This window comes from Passer montanus, unplaced genomic scaffold (assembly GCF_014805655.1).
Source record: "Passer montanus isolate IOZ18808 unplaced genomic scaffold, ASM1480565v1 scaffold1, whole genome shotgun sequence".
NCBI lineage: Eukaryota > Metazoa > Chordata > Aves > Passeriformes > Passeridae > Passer > Passer montanus.
Window position 1 is genome coordinate 4945309 of NW_024356504.1, and position 23212 is coordinate 4968520.

Here is a 23212-nt window from a genome sequence, read left to right on the forward strand (position 1 = left end):
GACCTGGGACAAAACCTCCCCTGGGTCCACATTGCTGAGAGCAAACTCTAAGACACCACAAGGGAGATGTCTCCTCCCTCATGTAAGATCTGTGATTTAGGAGTGGCTCTTAACTGTGGTGTCTGCCTTCATCTTGCAGCCATGTCTGTGCCATATCCAGGTCCTGACCCACAAACTCGATATTCTTGTCTGACTTTGGACCTGCCTTGATAACACAAGCTTCCCTGGTGGCTGCTGGGCTAGCACTGACACAGGCTACTGCCACCTGACCTGACCTAATGACTCTGCTTTTCAGCTTGATGTTGGACCTGCCTTCATACAAGGGGTTTGTCTGGCTGTCTGGGCTCTTGTTGAACTTAGCTACACACAGTTCTGTTTACCTTGGTCAGGTGTACGGGATCCTACCTGACTTGTAATCACTCTAAACCCCATTTCCTTTATGAAGCATCCTTCTCCTACTGTTCCTCAGAATTCCTCCTCTTGTGTTTCTGACTGTAAGGCCCATGAGGCCGCTACTGAGCCTCAGATACCCTGAGCATCCCCACCTGCAACCCCATCACCCAACCTACACATGAGCCTGGAGCTCTATTCAAGTTCCTTCTGGGACTACAACATTTTTAGCTCCAGATGCTGTGTGATGCTGCTCTGCAGCTCAGCCCCAATCCTCACCTGGCTCTGAACCCTGCTGATGCAGACCTGCCCCATCATTGTAAACCTGGCTGATGATTTGGGTCTGGGATGGAGTCTAACACCTCCCCAGACTTCCTTGCTCAGGTGCTGTTGCAGGTAGGCTCAGGGCTCCTTGCTGCTTGAATGCCTACTATACAATTCCTACTGATTGTCTTGCATCTTCTTTCTCTGATACGAGAACATCACAGAAGATACCACTGATACCATCACATCAATACACACATCCATTTCTTACAAGAAAGTTAAAGGGAGTTCTTTGTGTGAGAGTTCCAGCCATAGCCTAGAAAAATTGATCAAATTACACTGATGGACTATTCCATGCATTTCCAAATTCAATGTGCAAATCTGAAATTTGTGATAACTAAAAAAAAAGTCAGTTAGAATAACTTGAAGCCTTTCCTCCCAGGAAAAAAGTGTCTGTCTCAGATTTACAAAGAACTGTGGGCTTTGAGGATTTGTGAACAGCAGCAAAGCACAATGAACAGACTTTTATGGTTGTTTTTACTTTGTAGAGTTCTCTTACTATTTTGTGTTTTTATCTAATACATTTAGTACCTTAACTGTTACTGATTTAATAGACTTTTCAAGTAATGCCTGTAAGAAGGTGTTAGAAGTTTTAATTACATCAGTTGAAGGATATTACAAGTCTCTTAGGAACTGCAGTAGTTTCCCACTGGTGGTACTCAAAACAGTACCACCAGTGGGAAAAAATAGGAAACCCTATTATTTTAGGGTTCTAAGGCAGTTATCAGTTTACCCTTTCCTCTACCTTAAGAGAACTTATCTGGTGATAATATATAATATACACTAGGTGGTATAGGTGAATAAATTGTCCCAGAAACAAATACAAATGACTGCAGGCAATTATACAGGGCATATGGCCTCAAAAGAGATTTGACTATATCTAGCTTCATATTATGCTTTATCTTCCAGTTAATGATTTAGCTTTCCTTTTGAACGACATCAGTGCAAACACATTAAAGATCACTGACACCAAATAATAGGCCCAAATTTAATTGGTTCATCTACTGCTCTATCAGAATGATAAATGTTAAGGCAAGCTTGTTTGGCTCGCAGTTTTTCTGGCCTCATCACTCATTTTTTCTGCTTAAAGATATTTTGAACAAACTTCTACACTCTACATATAATTTCAATTGTTTATATCTTATTCTACATGATAACTTTGCAGTTATAAAAGAAGATCTAAGGGACAAAACAAAAACTGAGGCAATTACTAAAACTTTAAGCAAACATATACCTTATGTGGTTATGTGATTCAGAGAGGCAAATTGGTGAGGGCTGCATTTCAGTAAAAGCTGTGTTAATGGCTTGATGCATACTGCAAACGGGTTGCATATTTAACAAAAATTTGGAATGTACTTTAAACATGGCAAAGTAATAGATGGAAATAAGTATCAAAAAGTTGTACCATGATGACTTTAAAAACGTGTCTTAAACCCCATCTTCTCAGCTACATAATAAGTAGTTTGGTACTGGTTTTTATGGAATTATGAAAGAAGGTAACACGCCTTGAGAACATGCATCATCTTGTGAGCTATTGGCTGGTTTGACTGTAATCAACATTTCTCTTCTACAAGGCTAAACATCACAGGATACTCTAACATGTGGTTTAAACTGTGTTTTGTATCCATCAGCAAAGGGCAATGCTTTCAATTTATTGCTTTATTTCTCAGAAGGACAGCTACATTTGTATTGTTACAAACATTAAAGATAAAATTACTGAACTTCTTCTTTCAGAATATCCTTTTCATGCCCTAGTAATCCACCATGCCATTATAAAACCTTATAAATGTACAAGTTTAGCCCTTACAGGCTCAGAAGCACCTTATAAATAGGAGTTGGCCCTGTACTCTAAGGTGATTGTCATCAGTGAATCTTACAGCAGCTGTGAGTAAAGCTGTCGTACTTCCAAGCAGTGAAGTCTATAATTTATAGAGCAAGAGTAAAGTGGTCTTCCTCCCCTGCATGCAAGCTCTGAGGATGAAGTATGACCACACAACCCTTCTGGGTATTATTTCTGCACTGGCCCACTTGATAGCAGATCTGTTCCAGTACGAGACAGTATCAGACTCCGAGTCACTGTTTTGCTGGAATGCAATATTTTGCATTCTTATGAATGAAGGGTACAGCTGGATGATGCCTCCACCCGGGTTTATGGCAATAATCTGTTTTGCAGCAGAAACGCCAACATGGTATTTACATTAAGGTTATGTCAGATTCATGACTTACGAAAGATTCAGCCTTTATAATACAGAAGGGCTATTAGAACTTCACATGGTAGTTTTTTAAAGCTAAGTAACAGCAATATTGAAATGATAACAGGAAAGTGGAACACTTGAGACTCTGACAAGGAAAATTAATTTCTGTAGCGGGAGCGTTCCTTCCTTGGAGCAGTGAGTGAGGAGAGCACAGCGCTGAGATGCCCGAGCGCCTTCGGGCGCTGTTCCCCGCGGGCAGCGCGTCTGGCGCGGGTCCGCCCGGGGCCGCCCTGCTCTGCCCGGGCCGGGCGGGCGCCGCGCGGTCCCTGCACCCGAGCCCCGCTGTCGGGCCGCGCCCCAGGAGCGGCGGCGGAGGGTGGCCCCGCTGGCCGCGGCCCCGCCGGCCCGGGCCGGGGACGAGCCGCTCCTCAGGGGCATCTTCGAGATCGGCAAGAGGAGCTGCGACGTGGTTCTGAGCGCCCGGCGGCTCCGCTGGAGCCCCATCCTGCCCGAGAGCCCCACAGGTGGGACGGGGCAGGGGTGTCCGCCCGGGCCGGGGCGAGCGGGGAGAGGCGGCCGGGGCTCTCCGGGCAGCGTCACCCTAGACCGGGATTGCAGTAAAGTGCTTAAAGGCAGTGCTGTCGGGCACCTCTGTTCCTTTCGAGGTTACTTTGAAGACTGAAAAGAAAAAGAAATTGTTCATAACGCTTTGCGTGTCTTGTACCTGTACCAGCTCTCTCTGGCAAGAATCTTGTCTTCTTGGTGGGTTATTCGAAAGGGACAGAAGGTAGAGAGCATGTTTTTATGGCCTCTTTAGCCCCAGGCAGAGCAGTAAGAGGATTTGATTTTGTTTCTGCGGCATCAACTTTTCTCGGCTTATACCCTTTGGCAGGTACATAAACGAGAGCGCAGAGAGGAGAGTGTGGTTGTGCGGGATGTGCCCGAGTTTTGTGTTGAGGCTTCTGTTGCAGGTCGTCGTTGCTCTGTGGCGTTCACACGGCAACACGCTGAGAAAGTGTGGATTTGATCAAGTGAAACAAATTATGTACAAAAGTTTAAGAAGCAAAGGAATGCTGCTTGAACGTATCCAAATAGATATTTTTTTTCCCCTAGGAACTGTGAAAACATATACATAGTTGTAAAACTGCCTACACACTCCTTAACTCCTAAAAGTGCTTGTTTATTTCAGTGACCTCCCAGTGTTTACATGAAAGAGAAATCAAAGTTGTATTCAGGAATGCTGTTTCTAGGCAGCGTGTTTGCCTTCCGGGATGGGACGTTTACCTTGTCCAGGCTTAAAAGACCACGTTTATTTTAGAAGTGTATTGGACAGAACTTAAAAGTTCTTATAGGGAAGATCTCATTGCCATAGAGTCAGCATTTAGAGAAGCAAAAAAGTAGTCAGATGCTCGCAGGTGAAGTCATTATGGTTCATTAATGTGGACATGTTGGAACCGGAGCTGCCGAAACTGAGCAAATACACAGTCATGCCCTGCTGTTGACTCCTCTCCTCTGCACGGTGTCACCGTGTTAATGCAGTGCTGCACTCACACTTAAATTCCCACGTCTGAGCCGGACCACTGAGTTCTGATTGCCCCTGCACCCGATGTGGGGCTCCTGGGGAGCCAGTCTGGGTGTCTGAAGTAATGCTGCTAGTGCTGAAGGCTCCTTCTCATTTGGGACTATCTGCAGGTCTCTGTGTATGGGATCTGTAATGTGATTTATTAATTATTTAGTTCTGCGTGTAGAGCTCTAATACGAGTGTCACTTTATGTTCTGCCTCCTTTAATGTAGGTTGCACTGCCATATATCAGGAACTAGGGTCTGTAACTTTCTTGTAATTGTCATCACTGAAGGATATTAAGGTTCAGACAGGAAGAATAGATTTTAGTGTGTATTGCTCCATGCTTTCAGAGATGGGGAGTATATTCTGTTGTTTGAGATTTGTATGTTTTTGGCTTTTTTTGGTTTTTTTTTGGCTGGTTTGGTTTGTTTGTTTTCCTAGGAAAAATTTACCCCTCTCACTGGCTACTTTCATACAGACATCAGAAACTTTTCATAGCTCCTGAAAGGCAATGACGTGTGCAGTGCCTATTGTCAGACCTGTAGCAGATGGCAGGACTTCAGGAGTTCTGTGGAAAGCAGCACTGACAAACTGCTGCCAGTTTTATCAGGATTTGGGCTTTTACTGCACATGTATTAAATATATGCTGAAACTTCTTTCTCTGACAGTTTGGTTTTATACTATGTGACATTGAGCTGCTGAATAGTTTCATTTTTCAGAGGCTGCAGTTGCAGCAGTCAAATGCAGATTCTGGAGCTTGAATGTTTTTTCCTTCCCTCATTCTTGGCTCCCAGCAGCACTTACCCTGGGGTGTTCTGTACTGGTGCTGGGAGGAGCCATCTGTGGTAGGGTCTCATTCGTAGGTAAGTACAGCAGTGGAGTGTTCAGAGATGGCTAAAGGCTCTCTGGACAAGTCTTTCCACTGGGATTTGGCTTATGCATGTTCTCTCCAACCCAAAAGCTTCCTCATGGTGTTTGCCTGAGGCTCTAAGAGGTCAAGTGAGGTCTTCATGCTTTGCAAGTGCTGCTGAATGTCTCTTGCTTGGACTATGTAGCAATTCTTCCTATTTTGGGGAAAGGTCTTTCTTCTGTGGCAATTGCTACAGTCTGTCAAAATCAGAGAACTTAAGGTAGTTGCTTTGTTCCCTGTTTCCTAATCTCCTATCCCCCGTAGTTCTCCAGATGAATTCCTGTCTTGCTGAAGTTGTTTGTCATCCGCAGCTCTGTGGTTCTGATTGTTTGTTCTTACAAGTGTTAGTTTGTGCAGCCCTGGCTCCTCCAGATTCTCCCAGAGCTCAAAGCTGCAGCTGAAAGTTCCCAAGCAGGGGGCGTCTGCTGTGCCTGGGCTCATGTCACAGTGATGTATGTGCCTGGGCTCATGTCACAGTGATGTATGTGTAGTTCTGCTCCACTGTGCTGTTCCTGGGGGGCTCTAGGCAGCCTGATCATCAGGAGGACTTCCTTCTTTACTCTGTCCTAGAGTTCTGCAGCTTCCATCTCCAAGAGGTTTTTGGCTACCCATGCTTGCTGATGATTTTTGATGGCTTCCTTTGTTATTCACTCTACACCAAAGTTCCTACCTCTGAAATAAGCATGACCCATTATGAATTTTGTGTTATTTTTTGTTACAGAGCTTATGGCAGAAGTGAGTCTTGGGCAGGCCTGAGGGAGTGAATGTGTCAGGCGGGAATGTGGGCAAGCATGAGGCAGGGCTCAGCTGCCCCCTTGGAAAGGCTGCAGCTCCAGCCTGGGTGTGCAGCTGAGCCCGTTCTCCTCCCTGGAGGCAGAACCCCCTGACCCATAGCTGGTTGCTTGCTCTTAACACTGCACTGGGTCCCTCAAGGAGACACAGAGCTCGCAGTCAGTAGTTTTAGTAGTTTTTTTCTCTAGCTTCTTTCTATGTGGCATTCGTATGTTATAATAATGGAAATTAAGAAAAAGGCAAGTCTTCTCTATTAATATTCCAGCCCTGAACTGTGGAGGTTCTCATATTGAGTGCTGCTTCAAAACTATAGCAAACTATCTTAAGTACAGATTTGAATATTATATGTGATTTTTCTAAGTTCCCAGAAGATCATTTGTATCCTCTTTATGCATATGGGTTGTTTTTGTTGTTAAATAAAGTCTTTAATTCTGATAATTTTTAAAGTCTCCAGCATGTTTTTAGAGTTTGCCACAGAGTTTCCGGATTAACAATAATTGCACTTTTTCAGCAGATTTCTGCCAGGTAGGAAGTGTAACAGAACTGGCAGTTGTCCAGTGCTTTACCACTATTGATCATCCTGAAAAACTTTGTAAGTGTAATTTCTTGTGTGTTTAGCACTAAACTACTTCAGTTTAGTACTGCACTGAATGATATATGAAGTTATTCTCTGACTGACAGTGTGCAGGGTGGGCTGACTATTTGGGTAATAATAGCAATAATTTGGATAAAACTTGATTTTTTAAGTATTGAACATAATTTCTAAATTAATTAATGAACTAGCAAATAAGATCTTGGAGCAGTCCAGAGGCTAATATACTATTGAATATATATTTCACAATGAATAAAATAATATATATTTTTATAATGAATTTAAACAAATCAATATATTAAGTGTACTACTCTTATCTATAGTGTGCTATAGTTCTTGTTGATATTAATCTAAAATTTAGATTTATAGATATTCTATGTAAGTGCAGCAATAAGGAAAAAGAATCACTGATGTATTTCAACAGTGAAGAGTCAGCAATAAAGGACTTAAAATTAATTCCGAGTGCATAGTGGCCTGTTGCCAAGGCTATTTAGGAACAGATGTGGCTGAAATAGATACCAATAGTCTGTTTGGGATCTCTAAAGTAAGACATCTGTCAGTCTATCGGTCAGTCAGGAATAATGGAAATGGAAACTGGCTGTTACAAAATGTGAATTACCGAAGTTCCAAGAGGACTGAAGTCAAAGCTTTTGATTCTACTTCTGACATGTACAGAACATATTTTCTCTAAGTGGCTTATCTGTTATCCAAACAGAAAAACTATTTTTAAGGAAGATGCGTAAAAAAGTATGAAGTGTAACTGAAAGTGAGGTGTTCATGTGCCACATTTATATATGGCTTTAAGATGTGAATTGAAGGAAGAAAGCATGCAGCTTTAAACAATCTCATGGTGTCTCAACTTATAAGACACTCAAATTTTTTTCCAGGAAGTTTGTAAAATTAATGTCTTTTAGAAAAATGCTGCATGAAGCTGCAAAATAATTTACTAATCTACAATGTATTACGGAAATAAGATATACTAATTAGAGGAGTCTTAAAATTTGTTCTTTATTTTAGGGGACTTTTAAACAAAATATTTGTGGTGGGTTTTTTTTTTCCCTTTATCAGAAGATCAGTTGATGTGTTTGTGGCACAACTTGGTTTTTTCATTCTTTCTGTTCTTTCTTGTATTTCACACATTTATGCACCTCTTTGCTTACATTGAAAAGGGCTGACATCCTCTGGATACCTAATAGGGCCTTTTATATGCACTTTAATTCTCCAAAGAGAGGGATCAGATATTTAAATCTTTGTTCCAAGAAAAGAAGTTTCTTGCTAGTTCTTGAAAATTCTATTTGTGTGTTCAGGTTTGAAGGCACATTAAGTTCTACTTATGGTAGTTAGTTGGATTCTGGTGCTATGGGAATTTGAAATAACAGGATTTATTTAGCTTTCATAGAAAGTAAGCCTTCTTCATGGCCTGTTTAATGCAAAACTTTCTGTTGGTGAATTTGTGGTTTATGTTATCTTAAAGCTCTTGTAGGCCATAAACACAGCAAGTTTTAGGCTTGGATAAAGATGATGGGTTTTGCTTTTGTGGTTGGGTTTTTTTCCTTTGTTTCTCCTGTAGCACTGTGCAATAATTAGGTCTTTGCCATGTTCTATGATTACAGATAAGGCTGTGCATTGCTTTATTCCTGTGCTCTTGCTGCCTGGGGTGCCTGGCACGGCACGCTGGGCACCATCGGGCGGCTGGCACACCAGGAACAGCCAGGCCTGGCTGCTGCTGGGCTTTGGCCGCTCAGCAGGGGGATTGGGGGAGGATAGCTGGGGATCAGGGGGCAGTCAGGAGCGCTGTGGGGAGGGTGAGCCGATGTGTTATGGGAGTGCAGGGGTTTGGGGCAGTGCCCTGTGCGGGTGGGAGGGATTTGTGGGTGCTGTGGAGAGGGATGGGAGTGAACGGAGGGGACTCTGGAGCTGTTGCTGGGCTGACAGGGAGACATGCAGGATGATGCTGTGGTGAGAGGGGGGTGTGTGATACAGGCTGAGGAATCACTGGGAGTTAGAGGAGACATAATAAGGTAATGAGGAGTAGAATGTGAATTTTTTTTTTTAAAAAGGTATCAAGGTTCTGTAATTTTCTTGTTCACATAGTAGTTCGCAACTCTTGACTGTGCCTTTTGGGCAAAGGTGTGCAAGAGTCAATTGATGGTCCTGCTTACATAGCATGATGGAGAGAATCCAAAGGTGTATATTAAAAAAGAAGTTGATGTGCTAACCAATTTTTGATGCCCATGCTAGTGATATTTTCATATCCATAATGATGATGTAACACTGAGTCCCTTTCTCAGTTTAAATTATTGTTCTTTTTAAATTATTAAAGAATATGCAGTCAAGTCCCTTACCTAAGTAGGGCTATGCAGTCAAATCTCTTATCTCAGTTTCTTAATTATCCTGGTTTTTGGCCCTTCAGAAGCACAATTTTTTTTAGCCCCTCTTTCAGATGCTAGATGATGTTGTATTCTTTCTTTGATTGTCATTTTACCATATCATCCCTGAATCTGTACCCCTCTATTATGCACCTTTGTCTTTTTCTGTTGCATCAAATGATGCCTGCTTATCTTAACTTTTAATCGTAATTAATTGGAAAATGCATGGAAATGCATTTTTCTCCTGCAGTTGCAAAATAGAAATAAAAGCAGGGAAGTCTGTCATCTGCTCTTGTTGGGAGCAATAACACTAAACTTAGAGAAACAATTTTCCTCTCCTTGTAAATGTCTTGTTAATTGTGTATGTCACAGAAGCAGCAGGTAAATAATAGATACTGTTGCAATTATGTAAAACCCAAACAACTAGATATTGGATAGAAGAAATCCCTTTTTGTTTGCTGTTTAATTTAGTTATATCTGGCTACATTATGCACTGCCATTAGAAGGAAGTTTTTATTCGGGACATGCAGTTCTCCAAAGGTATTTTTATCCTACTAAGACAATTTGTGAAAAAGCTTAAGTGTCTGAAAATCTGAGAACATAACCTGAAGAACAGAGTAGTCTGTGTGCCTTAACATTTGTGGAACTAATGTTTTCCTTTTGAGGAAATCAGTGGTCCTGGTTTTTATGACTTATGTTGTAACAGTATGTGCAGACAAAAAACCATAATGTGTTGAGTATCTGATACATGTATTACCATATTGCCATAAGGAACTGCTATTATGTTAGACACCAACTGATTTCGTGATAGTGTTGGATTTCTCTCACATATGCTTATGTTTTTGTACAGATGATCCTTTAGGAACATCTGCTAGTTTTGTGGTGGTATCTGCTGTTTCCTTTCAAAATTTGACCTTTTTGTCGTTTAGTGCTGTGACTGCTATAGAATTGTGTTTTACCAGGCTCCTTTTCTAAACTGATTCCTGTCTCATAGACATTAACTGTCCATTTTTTGGGGTGTGATTTTTTAAAAACTTTTTAAACTGCTGACTTGAAATAAGTTACTAGAACATCTTCCTTTCAATTGTTCAGGTTTAAAAAATACTGGTGTCTGTGGACTAAAGGTGTGGATGGTACATCTCAAACTATTTCAAGTAGTTTTGGAAGTCCTGTCCTGCAATTTATGAACCCTTTCCCCTTTAGCTGAAGAGCAGATTTGAACTGTAAAACCAAGTGTTATAAAAAAAATTTGCAGTTGTAAGCCTGAATTTTTGTGTGAGACTTGATGTCAGGTAACCTACCTGTAAGGGATTTGATGAAACACAATTCACTTATGTTTTAAATCTGGTAGAACTTCCTCCTTTCCCAATTTCTCACTTAGTTGTTAAAGAAATATATTAAATCACTGACAACAATTTTTTCAATGACTTGGTGTAACTCACAGGTCTCCAGTCCAGCACGTGGCTATTTCTCACCTGTGTGTTGCAAGTTTAAACAAATGGCCAGTTCATTAACAGAATTCAGTGCTGAACTCTGAATTTCCTGGCTTTTGCCTGTTTGAGCGACGTCAGATGGTAGTTAGTTGGATGCTTTTCAGTACTGAATAGTTGCTGTAGTTGTCAGTTTATTTGAACTGTGACAATATATCTGTTCTGCCAGTCCATACACTCAAGTGAATATAGGAAAGTATTCTTTGTGAGGCTCTCAAAATGCAAAGCAACAGATGTTATGTACTCCACAATTATAGGTATCCTGGAAACAGATCTTTACACAGTGCAGGCAGTCTTGGAAAAACAAAATTTGACACGTGAATGATCAAGTTAAGGGTAGCAGCAATAAATCCTTATGACTAAATATAATGCTGTTTTGCACATACTGATCTGAGTTTGGGTAATTCTTATGTCACCCTCTTGTCATTTGACAAAAGTTTAAAAATTATCTTGTGGTTATATTGTTCTGCATTTTTTTAGTACAGCATAGTAGAAATAGAATAAATATTCTCACTTAAAAATAACATCTGAAAATGGCTTTTGAAAAAAAGCCTATGTAATTCTAATGAGTGAAAATTCTTGTAAATAAATTGCTAACAGTAAATAGGAAAAAAATCAAGGTGACTTGCTGGGTTTCTGTGTGGAAATAGCACATCTTTGCCTGGCTGATCTGTTGACTGTTCTGAAGATGGTTCAAAATGAGATTGCTCCTGTCCAAGTCCTCTCCCTGCTCTCCTGTTTGTTGCATGGCCTTTTGGAGACTTGTCAAAATGCTCTGTCAAGAAAGGTACTGGAAGATTTCACACTTGGATGGTTTTGGGTTTCCCAAAGGCCTGCTCTGTCACATCTATGTAATTTAACTTGGAGTGAGGTGATTAACTAGGGATCAAAATTATCGTGCTGCCAGTGAATAATACACTAACAGTTAGATGGCTGTAGATGGTGGTAACTCATGTCAGCATCAAACTTTGAACAGATTTCGTTCTGTGGATTCTGCAGCTGACATTCTCTGGTAAACATAAGTGTATTGTATGTTACTGTGATTGGGAAAAGACTGTATACAGATGTATTGTTTTTGTTTAAGGAAAAAGAATACTCTGAGTATTTAATGTCAAATGTAATGTTTCTTGGACACTTGACTGCAACACACTCATTAAACAGGGCTAGTAGTAACTGGAGTTGGTTTGGAAAACAATGCTTAGCAGAAAAATGAGTACCTGATCAATGTTTATTTCTTTTTTGACTGTAGTACAAGTCTAAATTAAATAATTTTTTTTTTTTTTTTTTTTTTTTTTTTTTTTTTGACTGCAGTACAAGTCTAAATTTAATAAAAACTTTTTTTTAAATTTTTTTTATTTTTTTTTTTTTTAGGATTTACATTCGCTGAGTAGTTAATTATTTAGAATATGATGGAAATGAGCAGGTGGTGGTTTTGAAATTTTGTCCCTAGGTCTCACTTGTTTTATGGAAACCATTTGGGGAAGGTACACACAAAAATCAGTACTGAACTTCTAGTGATTTATATGTATATGAATGTTTGTCTCACTTAAAGCAGATACAGTTTTTTTCATTAGCATTTAGCATTATCGATTTTATGTGGGACTAGAGGAATAAAGTAAGTTCTTTCCTACAGCACAACTTCAAAGACATGGCAGGTTTACAGATTTGACTAGGCAAGAGGACAGTGAGTCCAAGAGTGGGAGTAATTACACATAGTGTAATTATTAGTGTATCGATCTCTTACTTGAATGCCATCAGCCTGGAATAAAGATCAGGAGCTGTAGCTATACCATTCCTAATGTGTATGATTATAGGTTTATCATGTGGAAAATGTCATCTGTCACTTAAACAGTTGTTAGGATTATTATGTTAAGGATAATTAGAATGTAAGTAGAGGCTAAAGCAGATGTTTGTATGCTCTATAAAGCAGCAGTTATTTAACCACATCTTGGATACTGTGTGCAGTTCTGGTGTCCTCAGCAAAGGCAGTGTGGGACTGGGGAAGGTTCAGGGGGTGACAGTGGGTAAAGGTACATAATGGCTTATGGATGGGAGTGGCAGACTAGGCTGGCACTTTTTGGTCTGAAAGGAAGGTACTTGAGATGGGGTCTGGACCAAGTAGATGGCAGTTCTGCAACGTAAGAAATATGGTGCTTCTACTAAGGCTGAGCAGAACCAGGCTGAAAACCAAATGAATAGCTAAGAGAACTGTAAAACTTGCTGCCAAAGGATTGCCAATGCTAAAAGATTTTGAGGCTTCAGATGGAGACGGAAGGTCTCATTTGACTGCTCTTAAATGTGTAGAAACCACAGTCAGTTCAGGGTGTCCCAAATGAAAACAGGTGGGGAATGGAAAAGTACTAGTGGGAAACAGAATAAATGCTTCCTTTATTCCTTCTCTTCTTTTAGCATCTGTTTATGGCTGTGGTTTGATATAAGATACTGGGACAGATGGACGTTTGCTCTGTCCTGGTATTGCTGCTCTTACATAACAGAAACCAGTTAAATTATATTTAAATTATATTTTGAGTAAGAGCACACACATCACTAGTCTGCAATTCCTCCAGTGTTTGCAGTGCCAAGCAAGATTTAATGATAAAATTTGAACTTCAGTTTGCCTAGCCTTCCATTTGCAAGGTACCTCTTTTTATTGGTGGAACAATGCAGTTTAAAGAAAGTATGTTCTTTGCCTAACAAAATTCCAGGAGTTAATTTTATTAAATGTTGGTTAAGAATTACAGTGCAGTAGCAGACTGTATAGGAAACCTGAATTTCTTACCTGTAATTCCCTTGAAAATATTGTTCATATGACTGCTTCTAATTATTATAGTATTGGGTTTTTAATATATTTATTTTCGTTATGGAGAAAAGAAGATAAGTTCCAAAGACATAGTTAGACTTGGATAGGATGAGAGTCTGAAACAACTGCAAATGTTGTAGTTTGATCAACTTCAGAAAAAGTGTAACTTTGTTATGCTTTGAATTTATATTTATTTTTCCATAAATATATTTGAGAGGATTTCTGATGTTTACAGAAGAAAACCCTTAATATAAACCATCCATTTCCATTTGTTATGTCAGCCACTGAAAGATGTGTGCCAAGATATCAATACTGATTATTTCTTGAACACAGGTGGTGATAATTTTCTTGCACTAATTCACTTTATGGCTAAGTCAAAGATTATTGTATGATTTGGAACGTGTGGCTGGATATGTGTAGAAACCAATATTTGTTAAATTTACTTTTAAACAAGAAAAATAAGTTTAATATTGTGATAGAGGAAGATTTGGATGGAATAGTAACAAAAACACACTGTGCAAGGGCACACTGAAGAGTTTGAAGATGCATCTCTCTGTTGCTGTGTGGGTGCTCTGAACTGGAATTGCTCCCTGACTCTACCACCATATGCAGGATTGTGATGCTGTGAGTAAAATTCATAGCATCTGCAAGTAAGATACTTACTTCAGCCTCATAGTGGTAATCCCTGTGCATATTGGTGTAATGCTAGCATTGAAAAGTTTTGGGGAGTAAAAATGTGTGTGTATTATGGGAGATTTGAAGTGCATCTCTGTTATCTGACATGTTTATTCAACAGTGAAGACTGATCAGAAACTGACTTGTTTTTTTGTTGTTATGTGTCAATCAGTAATATTTCTGTTTGATTTAGTACTTAGTACCAGGGTTGGGAATGGATATGTAAATGTGACGTGCACAGGCAGTTACCATACTGGAGATAGCAGGAGCTGGTGGTAAATGCCAAAGAACTTCCTTAAAGTACAATGGAGAGGATTGTAGGAAGTTGTTGGTGCATGCCATGATGGAAAGCAGACATTGTGGAGCATTTTAGAGTGGGTTTTTTTGGAGGGTTTTTTTTGACAAGTGGCTCTGTTTTAAAGCAGTCAGAAAATAGGTAGGTTTCTGCATATATACTTAGTATACTAATTTAGATTGATATAAAAGTGCAAGTTATATCTGTACTTAATTTTGAATTTCATGATACTCAATGTCGACATTTTATTAATAAAGAATTTTGTAAATTCTGCATGTTCTCTGAAATGCATTAACTTGTCCCACAAATGGAGATTCAAAATGGAGATCTCCAGATTTTTGAGAATCTCATGAAAATTTCAAACAATATTTTACATGACTCAGTGCTGTTTATTAATTTTTGAATGATATAACAACATAAGATATTAAAACAACTCTAAAGGCTTCACCTGATAATTCTGAGTGTATTTTAATTTTCAAAATAGCATTACATATAATTTTTTATAGACTAATCAGGTATTCCCTAGAATATTTTTTCTGCTAAACATTTTGTAGACCTGTTGATAGACTTTATGCATGTGTGATGCAATGGACCAAAATTTAAATTAACTCAAAGATATTTTTTATCCACAATTTTTGCTTGGCACGGGCGTGTTGCAGTGTGTATGCAACAGTCCTGCTGCTCGATGCAGCGAGCGTGCCCTGAGCTCAGTGCACATCCACGGGCACAGGTGGGTGTCCGGGTGGCACCACGCAGGGAAACACATGGCACTACACAACATGGGGCAAAGAGCACGCAGTTGGAATTCAAAATCATTCTATGGATACCTTGGAAATTTGTGCTTGTTCATGTACGGGTTGTAATTTCTGAAGTGGGGGTGCGTGTTGTTGTATTGAACATTTGTGAGACAGACAGCCCTCTAATGTAGTTGTCCTTACTTTCTGCAGAGAGGAGCTATTGTATGAGCTTGTTTATGTCAATATTTTAATAATTTATCTTTATAACTGCTTTTGGCTATATTTATAGTAACATTGGCACCCTGTGTACAGAAGATAAAATCAGTGCTGAAAGGAAACTTGCATCCATCTGGAAGCAATAAACTTTTCTAAAAGACTGCACAGTGTTACTTAATCCTGTGATTTCTCACTGTGAGTGAAATTAAGGTTTGGTTCAGTTGTGTCACATCATATTGGTATCAAATCTTTTGTGAGAGCTGTGTCATAGTGTTAAGCTACAAAAAAAAAAAAATTAAAATTGATGACAGTCTGAGAATGTAATTTCCTCAGTCACAGAATTATGCATCGTTGCAAATGGAGTCAATTCTATATAATAAAAAGAATTGTAATGAAGTGTTGCATTTTGTAAGCCTTCTCTTTATATGAAGTGCTAATTTCTATACTGCACAATTGACAAAGAATACCTTAAATATGGTGTTGCGTTCTAAGTAATTTTTGTACTGTACATCTGTCATGTAATAGAAATTATATTTTTGTTATGACAAAATATTTTATAAAGTTAGAGAAATACAAACTCTGTCCCTAAGGAGAAAGGAGTAAAAAAAAAAAAATCTATATTATAAAGATAATCTAATAAAATTCTGTGGTTTTTTGGTGCTTTTCTTTTAAGTTTGTTACAAGTGTGGTATACATGAACCGAATAAGATTCATTCACCCCTGCAGGCAAAGTGGTGTAGCCTGCATTCTTCCTGTTCCTAAGTGGCAACTGAGCTTTGGGGTGAGGGAAGGGGTTTATGCTTGTCAGAGGATTCTGGTGGTGCTATTGCCATCTCTTGCCCTTGGGCTAGTGCAGGAGATGCAGATACAATGATACAAAGGATCACAGAGTTTCCTTCATAAATCTCTGAAAAAAAGGAAATAGACCAGAGATCAATGAGGATAAAGCCAGACATGTAGAAGTTTGTGGATGATCTCATCTAGCAGCTGATAGCTGTGCTTTGATAACTAAAATCATGACTTACTAGGGTACGTGAATTATCATCAGTTTACAGAAGGAAATGGACTTGTTTTTAGAATGGGCTGCTTGTTCTTTTTTCCTGAAGAAAATATTGAAAACCTTTTCCAGAAAAGACTGAAATTCAGATATTTGAGACATAATGAATTCCCCGTACACTGGTATTAACAGTATGGATGGTTTGTAAATCTGTACTTGAGGCTGAGGCAGATCTGGTGCAAGTAAGGCTCCAAGTAAAAGTAGTTGCTAGCATGTATTAATCAAACACAGTAATGTTATGTGGCCATAGGAGGCAATTTGCTTCCCCACTTCCCCTTATTTTCTGAAATGACAGAAGTAATTGCTGTGATTGTAACATAAATTAGTAGGTACCAAACACTGTGTATGTGTGAGATGCTTTTGAGGAAATGTAAAATTAGGCTCATGTTTCCTCTTTTGGGGATCCTTTAGTATGTTTCAGCTCTGCCAGCCAATTCTATTAAATCATTTAGGCTACTAGATACCAGTCTTCTGTTTATTTCAGAAATCTCTCTCAAAATAATTTCCATTTTATGATGGGTGTATGCTTGGTCAATCATTTAATCTGATACATATGTTTGCAGATGTTTTCGGAAATGATGGAAATCAGTAACACTTTTTACCATGTTGTTACTCTGAAGTTTCTACCATAAATCCTCTTACTAAATGAAAAGTCTCAAAGTTTAAGCCACTAAACGAAAGGTTTGCAGCTACTTGTCAAATCATATTATGAAATTAGGTAGTATGTGGGCCATATTCTTAATATAAAATGTAGAGCTTTCTATAGTACATTTCCAGTGACCTCTTTCTTGCTCTGGTGATAATAAGAAAGTATAATTATTAAAAGCAAAGCTTTTGCTTCATGCATCCTCTCAAATGCTTCAGGATGAAACCAGTTGTTGTCTGCCTTGCTTCCTTTCAGCTTACCTTGTTGTTCTAGCATTATTCTCAATAGATCTTTATGTTATTTTTAAATTCATCATCTCCCTCAAATGTATTTGTAGAATGAAGGGGGAACTATTCTTTACAGTGAAGCTTTTTCTCTGGAAGAGCATTAGGCCTTCTGCTAAAGCTTCAATCACACTTTTTTGGCAGAGGTATTTATTGAATAAGCTATCTGACTTCTTTTCAAACTGCAAGTGTCTGTATGTTTTTCTAATGAAATTCTGCCCTTAGCCTGTAGTTAATAGGCAAGGTATTTCACTGCTCTGTGTGAGAGCTGAGTCAAGACACTAATGAAAGCTTGATGGATAGATGTCTGATGAGCCTTATTACGAGAGGAAAGGCCTTTTCCATGGCCTGCTGACCAGGATGCAGCGTGTGAGCATCACTCTGAGATGTGGTCATGCTCACAGGGGAAGTCCCCAAGCCTGGCCTTTCTCCACAAGGCTCCAGCAAAGCCAGCCTCTGAGCTGAACTAAGCTATGCTCTTGTAGTATGGGATCCTCTTTTCTTTTGGTTCAGCCAGAATTAAGTAGTTTGGTGATGGTTGTTCTTTTCAGAAGTTTGCCTATTGCTGTCTTTTAAAGCTGTAGTGAAACTTAACCAAATTTTAAGTGCTTGAGTCTGATCCAGACCAAGATTTCAAGGACTACACCAAATGTTCCCTAAAACTGCTCTGCTTTCAGTTATTGTTTAGAAACAAGTGAAATTATTCTGTTATGTAATGTAAGCCTTTATCCCATGACTGAGATTTGCATTGGACAATTACCTGGGTTTTTGGCTAGTATTGTGTTGAAAAATTGAAACCTGAAGTACAAATTTGTTTTGGAATTTTATTTTTTAGATATGTCCATTATTCTTCATAAAAATATTATTTTTACAGGTAGCTATCTGTGATAGTAGTTTAATATGACTTCTTTAAGCTAGAATAGTGAATAACTTCTTGTCCAGTGAAACATAACTGAATATGCCATTTTTATTTTGTAAAGTGGAGTTTTATTCTGAGACTTATAATTTTTTTTTTTAATATATAAGATGTCACTAGAGCTCTAAAGAATTAAGAGAAGCCACTGTGCATCTTTTCCAGTTCTTACTGACTCTTGCTGATCTGTGTGATCTTTGGGGAGTTAGCAATTGGAAGTGAAAATGCAGAGCAGATTGGCTTAGCCCATGTTGACTTCCTGCTGATGAAAGGAGACAGTCCCAATTCTTCCTTCTTCCCTGCTGTGAATTTTCTTAGCACTCAGTAGTATCTCTAGTTTTACAGGACTTTTTTGAACTGATTGTACTAAATTGTGTGTCAGAAGACTAAGCAAAGGCAAAAGCGGGCAAGCTCTGTTACTTTAGGAGCTGATTTGACTCAGATGGGTTCTGCCCAGAGCCAGGCTGCAGGAAAAGGGCTGGGCTGAGCAGTCATGGCAGGGGAGCCAAGGGAAGGTGTCTGTATTGAGAGAGGATTAGCAGGAAGGTATTGCCTTTGCTTGGCAAAAGACGTCACTTCTCCCTAAGATTCTCTAGAGAAGGAGAATGAAAATGGGTTGTATTCCTGTCAGATGTTTTTAAGCTCAGTTTTCTGCCCTGAAGGAATACAGCTGCTGCTGCAAGTGAATAGCTGCCATTAAAAGGTGAAGTGAGTAGTTGCACCCTGCTTTTTCTCTCCAGCTCTGCACAAACTGAGATGTATCTCTTCAGCCCCTTGTAATACTTTCTGAGCTCCTTGCTGCTCCCAAGCAGGCCATTGCACGCAGTCTGAGAAATGTATTTCTAGATTAGGGCCTTGCTTGTGTTAAACTTCTCCTGTAACACCTTTTAAAAGGACTAGAGTAATGTAAAACTAATCTACAAAGAAAAACCAGCCCCTCCCCAACCTGGTCCTGGCTGTACCATCTTCTCCTCAGCTTACTTTTGGCAAGCAGAAACTGGAATTTTGCTTTCTCTGCTTGCAGAAGAGAGTAAGAGGCATAGCATCAAATTTTGCCAGAAGTATTGCATGACCTATCTTTTTGATATAAGAAATCATTCAAAATTCATGTGTTTTGAAATAGCTTTTCTGTCTCATGTTTAGAGTGTTAAATAAGTGCTAAATAGCCAGAAAAGCTTTACACTTTTTCTTGGCTTTTCTGGCAAGAATGATCATATCTGCTTTTCTCACTGCCAGCCCTTCTTAATCAATAAGTAGCTGAAAACTTTAGAGTTTTTATGAATCAGCTCATGCTGCTTTCTGTGCTTTGCTGATTTACAGTGAGGGCTTAATAACTGGTGGACTAATAGGTGCTGGTTTATAGGCATTAGGTATTATATTAAATATTACTAAACATAGGTTTATAGACATACTGTCAGAAATAATTTAATTTTTAATTATATTTATTTTATTTTTGGGTTTATATTAACCTAGTTATGTTTTATTGTATGTCCTGAATGGTTATTTTGAAAGTAGTGTTCATACAATATAGGATGGTCTATTATCAAGTTTTATGTTTACAAAACATTTATTATAATAATACACTTCATTAATAATTACCGATCACTGTATTTTCTTTAGTATGGTCTGGACGATTTTTTAAAATTTCTAATTATTTCTGTTAAGTTACACCTCATTCAGCTATATCAATCAACTGTGAAGGAAGTTAACTTTGAGAATGTAGAGAGACTAAAATGTGTAGAAGATTTATTTATTTGTTATAGTCAGGAGGGCTATGTATCTTGCCAAAGGTCATAGGAAGCATTTGTGACCAAGGGAGTCTCTTTGCTTTGTGTCCAGTTCTTGTACTTGAATTATTGTCACATTTTATGTGTGTTTTCTGGTATTTTCCATGTACTCCAGATATTTGTTATGGAAACCAAGTCATTAAGTACCAACATCTAGATGTTGGGCTTCTGTGGTAAGGTAATTGTCAAAAAATTGGTTCCTTGTTGAAGAGTTGGTGTTTATATTTAAATACCACATTTTCTTTAAAACTCTTCTATTTTTCAGTTGAACTGCTTTTTCTCTTTGTGTAATTTTCATAAATTTTGCGGTAAACATGAGGTATTTAACACTCTTAACTAATTAAAATTTGGTTTACTATTTACAATTAAACTCTATTTGAGTGTATTTTTTCCTCATCTTTTGATTTAGCTCAATGTGGTTGATTCAGACATAATTTTTTTGTTAAGCAAGAGATTAGACTACCATAAATAGGAAAAAGTAGGATAGTCTCATTGCTTGAAATTAGTGAGAAGATAAATAGGGGCATAAAACTTCCTAGAAATTCATCTATCCAGGCAGGTTTTTCTTTTTTTTCATGATGTATTTGAAAAAAAAAAAGTGGACATGTGCAGAAACTGTGAGTACAATTAGCGTCAAGCAGATAAATCCAACTCTAATCCTGTTTACGCTCTACATCAGACAGATGTGCTGAGATTGATTCAGACAAGCCCTTGGCTTATAGTAACTTTTTTTTAAAGTGCCATATATTCTGGTTTTGTTAGATCTTTGTTAAATGTTAAGTGCTGTTAGTTTTGCTCTTCCCTAACGCCTGTAACCTACTTTATGCAGGTTATTCCCTCTCTGCTTTCATGATGACAGGGCTGCCTGGTAGAAGAGATTATCTTTATTCCTTGTAATTAAATTGACTTTTTTTTTTTTTCAGAAGATACAACAATGGGAAGTGGGTACTGAATTAAATAAATAGCATGATATCTAATAGATGTACACTTAAATCTCTTGCAAGAACAGATGGTACCCAATATCTTTCTGAGTAATGTGAGAGGACAGTTAATGTCCTGAAACTGCTCGCAATAACCAACATGATACTAACGAGCCAGTACGGTTTTCAAAGTTTAAAAAGTATTTAATACAATATGTACTTTATTGTAAAAGTAAGCTTGGTTGTTACCTCATTCTAGAAATATGTTATAAACACAGCTCATTACTTAAATTTTCTTTTTCTCTGTTGTTTTATAAAATTTTACTGCATTTGAGATGGTCTTATTTTCAGTAAGCAGAGAAAATGAAAATTATAGAATATGCCTGGGATTTTATGCAGATTTCATTACAACTTCAGGAAAAAATAGGCTGTCCTAATCCTACTAGCTAATTCAGCATTTCCTCTAGAAATTAAAACTCAAGAATGATAGTTTTTTACAATTCAGCATTCCTAGAGTTTATATCCTTTTCCAGGAATAAACTGGAAATGCATTCCTGTAAAACCAATAAAGTCAGATAGTGGTTTTGAAAGTCTAGTGCTGCCTAGTAAGAATGTTATATTTTAAATATCAAAAGTTTTGATGTGCATCTGAGCAAAATAATTTGATAAATACAGAGTAAGAGGAAGATGCACAGGCAAGTAAATAACTGGCTGAAATAGTCATGAAAAGAAAATGCAGAACTTACTTGGCTTAAGACTAAATGTCATTTTATGAAAGCTAGTGGGAAATAAAAATGTTTTATCAGGCCTTCATTTTCCTTGACTTGTGCAGGATAAATAGACTAATGTTTGTAACTTATATGTGGTGTACATCCATAACATTGGCAGAATAGAGTTCATGATATCCTTAGCCAAACTATGTTAAATCCAAAATATGATTTATTTTAAAGAATGATTTATTTAAAAGCATTTCAAATCAAGCCCACTTAGAATATTTGTATTGGTCTGGGAAAATGAATGTTGCAGCTCAGTTATTGCTACAGAATGGTTGTGGTTATATTTCCTTTCTCCTAAAACACGGAGGTTGTGTGCTGGCATTTTCAGTGTACTGGATGTCTGACAGTGAGACTTTGTGAAAAAACCTAAGCAGATCCCCTCAAAAATTCTGTTCTAAAAGTTAAAACAAGTCTTTAATGTACATGTTAAACTATTTAGTTCTAGGTAATTTGGGACATCACCAGTCAGTTTTTCATTTCAGGCCTACAAAGACTATTTACCCTTAAATGTTTTAGAAGAGCAGTACAAATTGTGACAGAAATGAAGATCTTGGGTTTGATAATGTTAGTACCAAGTTTGTTTGTACAATGTCCACTTTGAGTTTGTGTAAAATTGTAGTTCAAATGGAATCATACAGTACTTTTTCCCCCTCAGTTCCCTCATTTTTAAAGGATACATTGACTGAAAATACTTTTAAAGCAGTTGTTACAGTACTTCAGGATTTATGTTGGGTTTTTTTAAAGAAGTAATTAGGTGAGTTTTCTCCTGTTTATTTGCTGTATACTTCTGAAAATATGCACTACAGACGATTTCCTATGTACTGTCTCAATGCACAGTACTCTCAATTACTTGTCACAGTATTCCTGCTAAGAGCGGAATGATTTCAGTCCAGTTTTGCACCTTAGTAGCTGATTTATGGAGATATTAGGATGATAGAGTATAACAAGTTGGGAAAAATATGTGGGAAGTATAACAAGGTGATGCTTCTATTTGTCACAGGTTATTTGGTACAGAACACAAGAAAATGAATTGGTTGAGAATTGTGAGGAGACGTCATATTGACTTGAGCTTTAGCTGTGTTAGCATGGCTGAGGAGAAGTCATCCAGGATTCCTGGATGGAGAAATGATCACTGCAGAGCCTCCTTCCAGAAATGATGTTGAGATGTGACAATATCAAACTGTTAAGAGATTTGACAAAGTCATCTTTTTCCTGCCCAGAAAAAGTATGTGACTTTCTGAAACCCTCAACTTCATGTTGTCTAATGAAGTAGGGAGTGCTGTCCATCTTTCCCTGGGTGACAATTGAAATAGGTTTTCCCAACACTCCAGAACAGCATGTAGGAAATATTCATCAAACAGAATTTGCTACAGTTTTTGCTATTGAGAAACCAGAGTTGTTGCTAGATTTGGGGAAATTTTCTGCTTTCTAGCATTTCTTGCCTTGGGCTACAAAGGGACCTTTATTGATGTGCTGTATC

At 38.3% G+C, this 23212-nt stretch overlaps 1 protein-coding gene across 1 annotated transcript in view; it reads left to right on the plus strand.

Annotated features, from left to right (window-relative positions):
- The first annotated feature begins 738 nt into the window (after positions 1-738).
- The window catches only part of CERKL (ceramide kinase like), a 54262-nt gene continuing 31788 nt past the window's right edge, over positions 739-23212 (plus strand). Inside the window, exons 1-2 of the mRNA XM_039698978.1 lie at positions 739-786; positions 3169-3433. Of these exons, the coding sequence (XP_039554912.1) occupies positions 739-786; positions 3169-3433 (313 nt within the window). The remainder of the gene's footprint in view (positions 787-3168; positions 3434-23212) is intronic.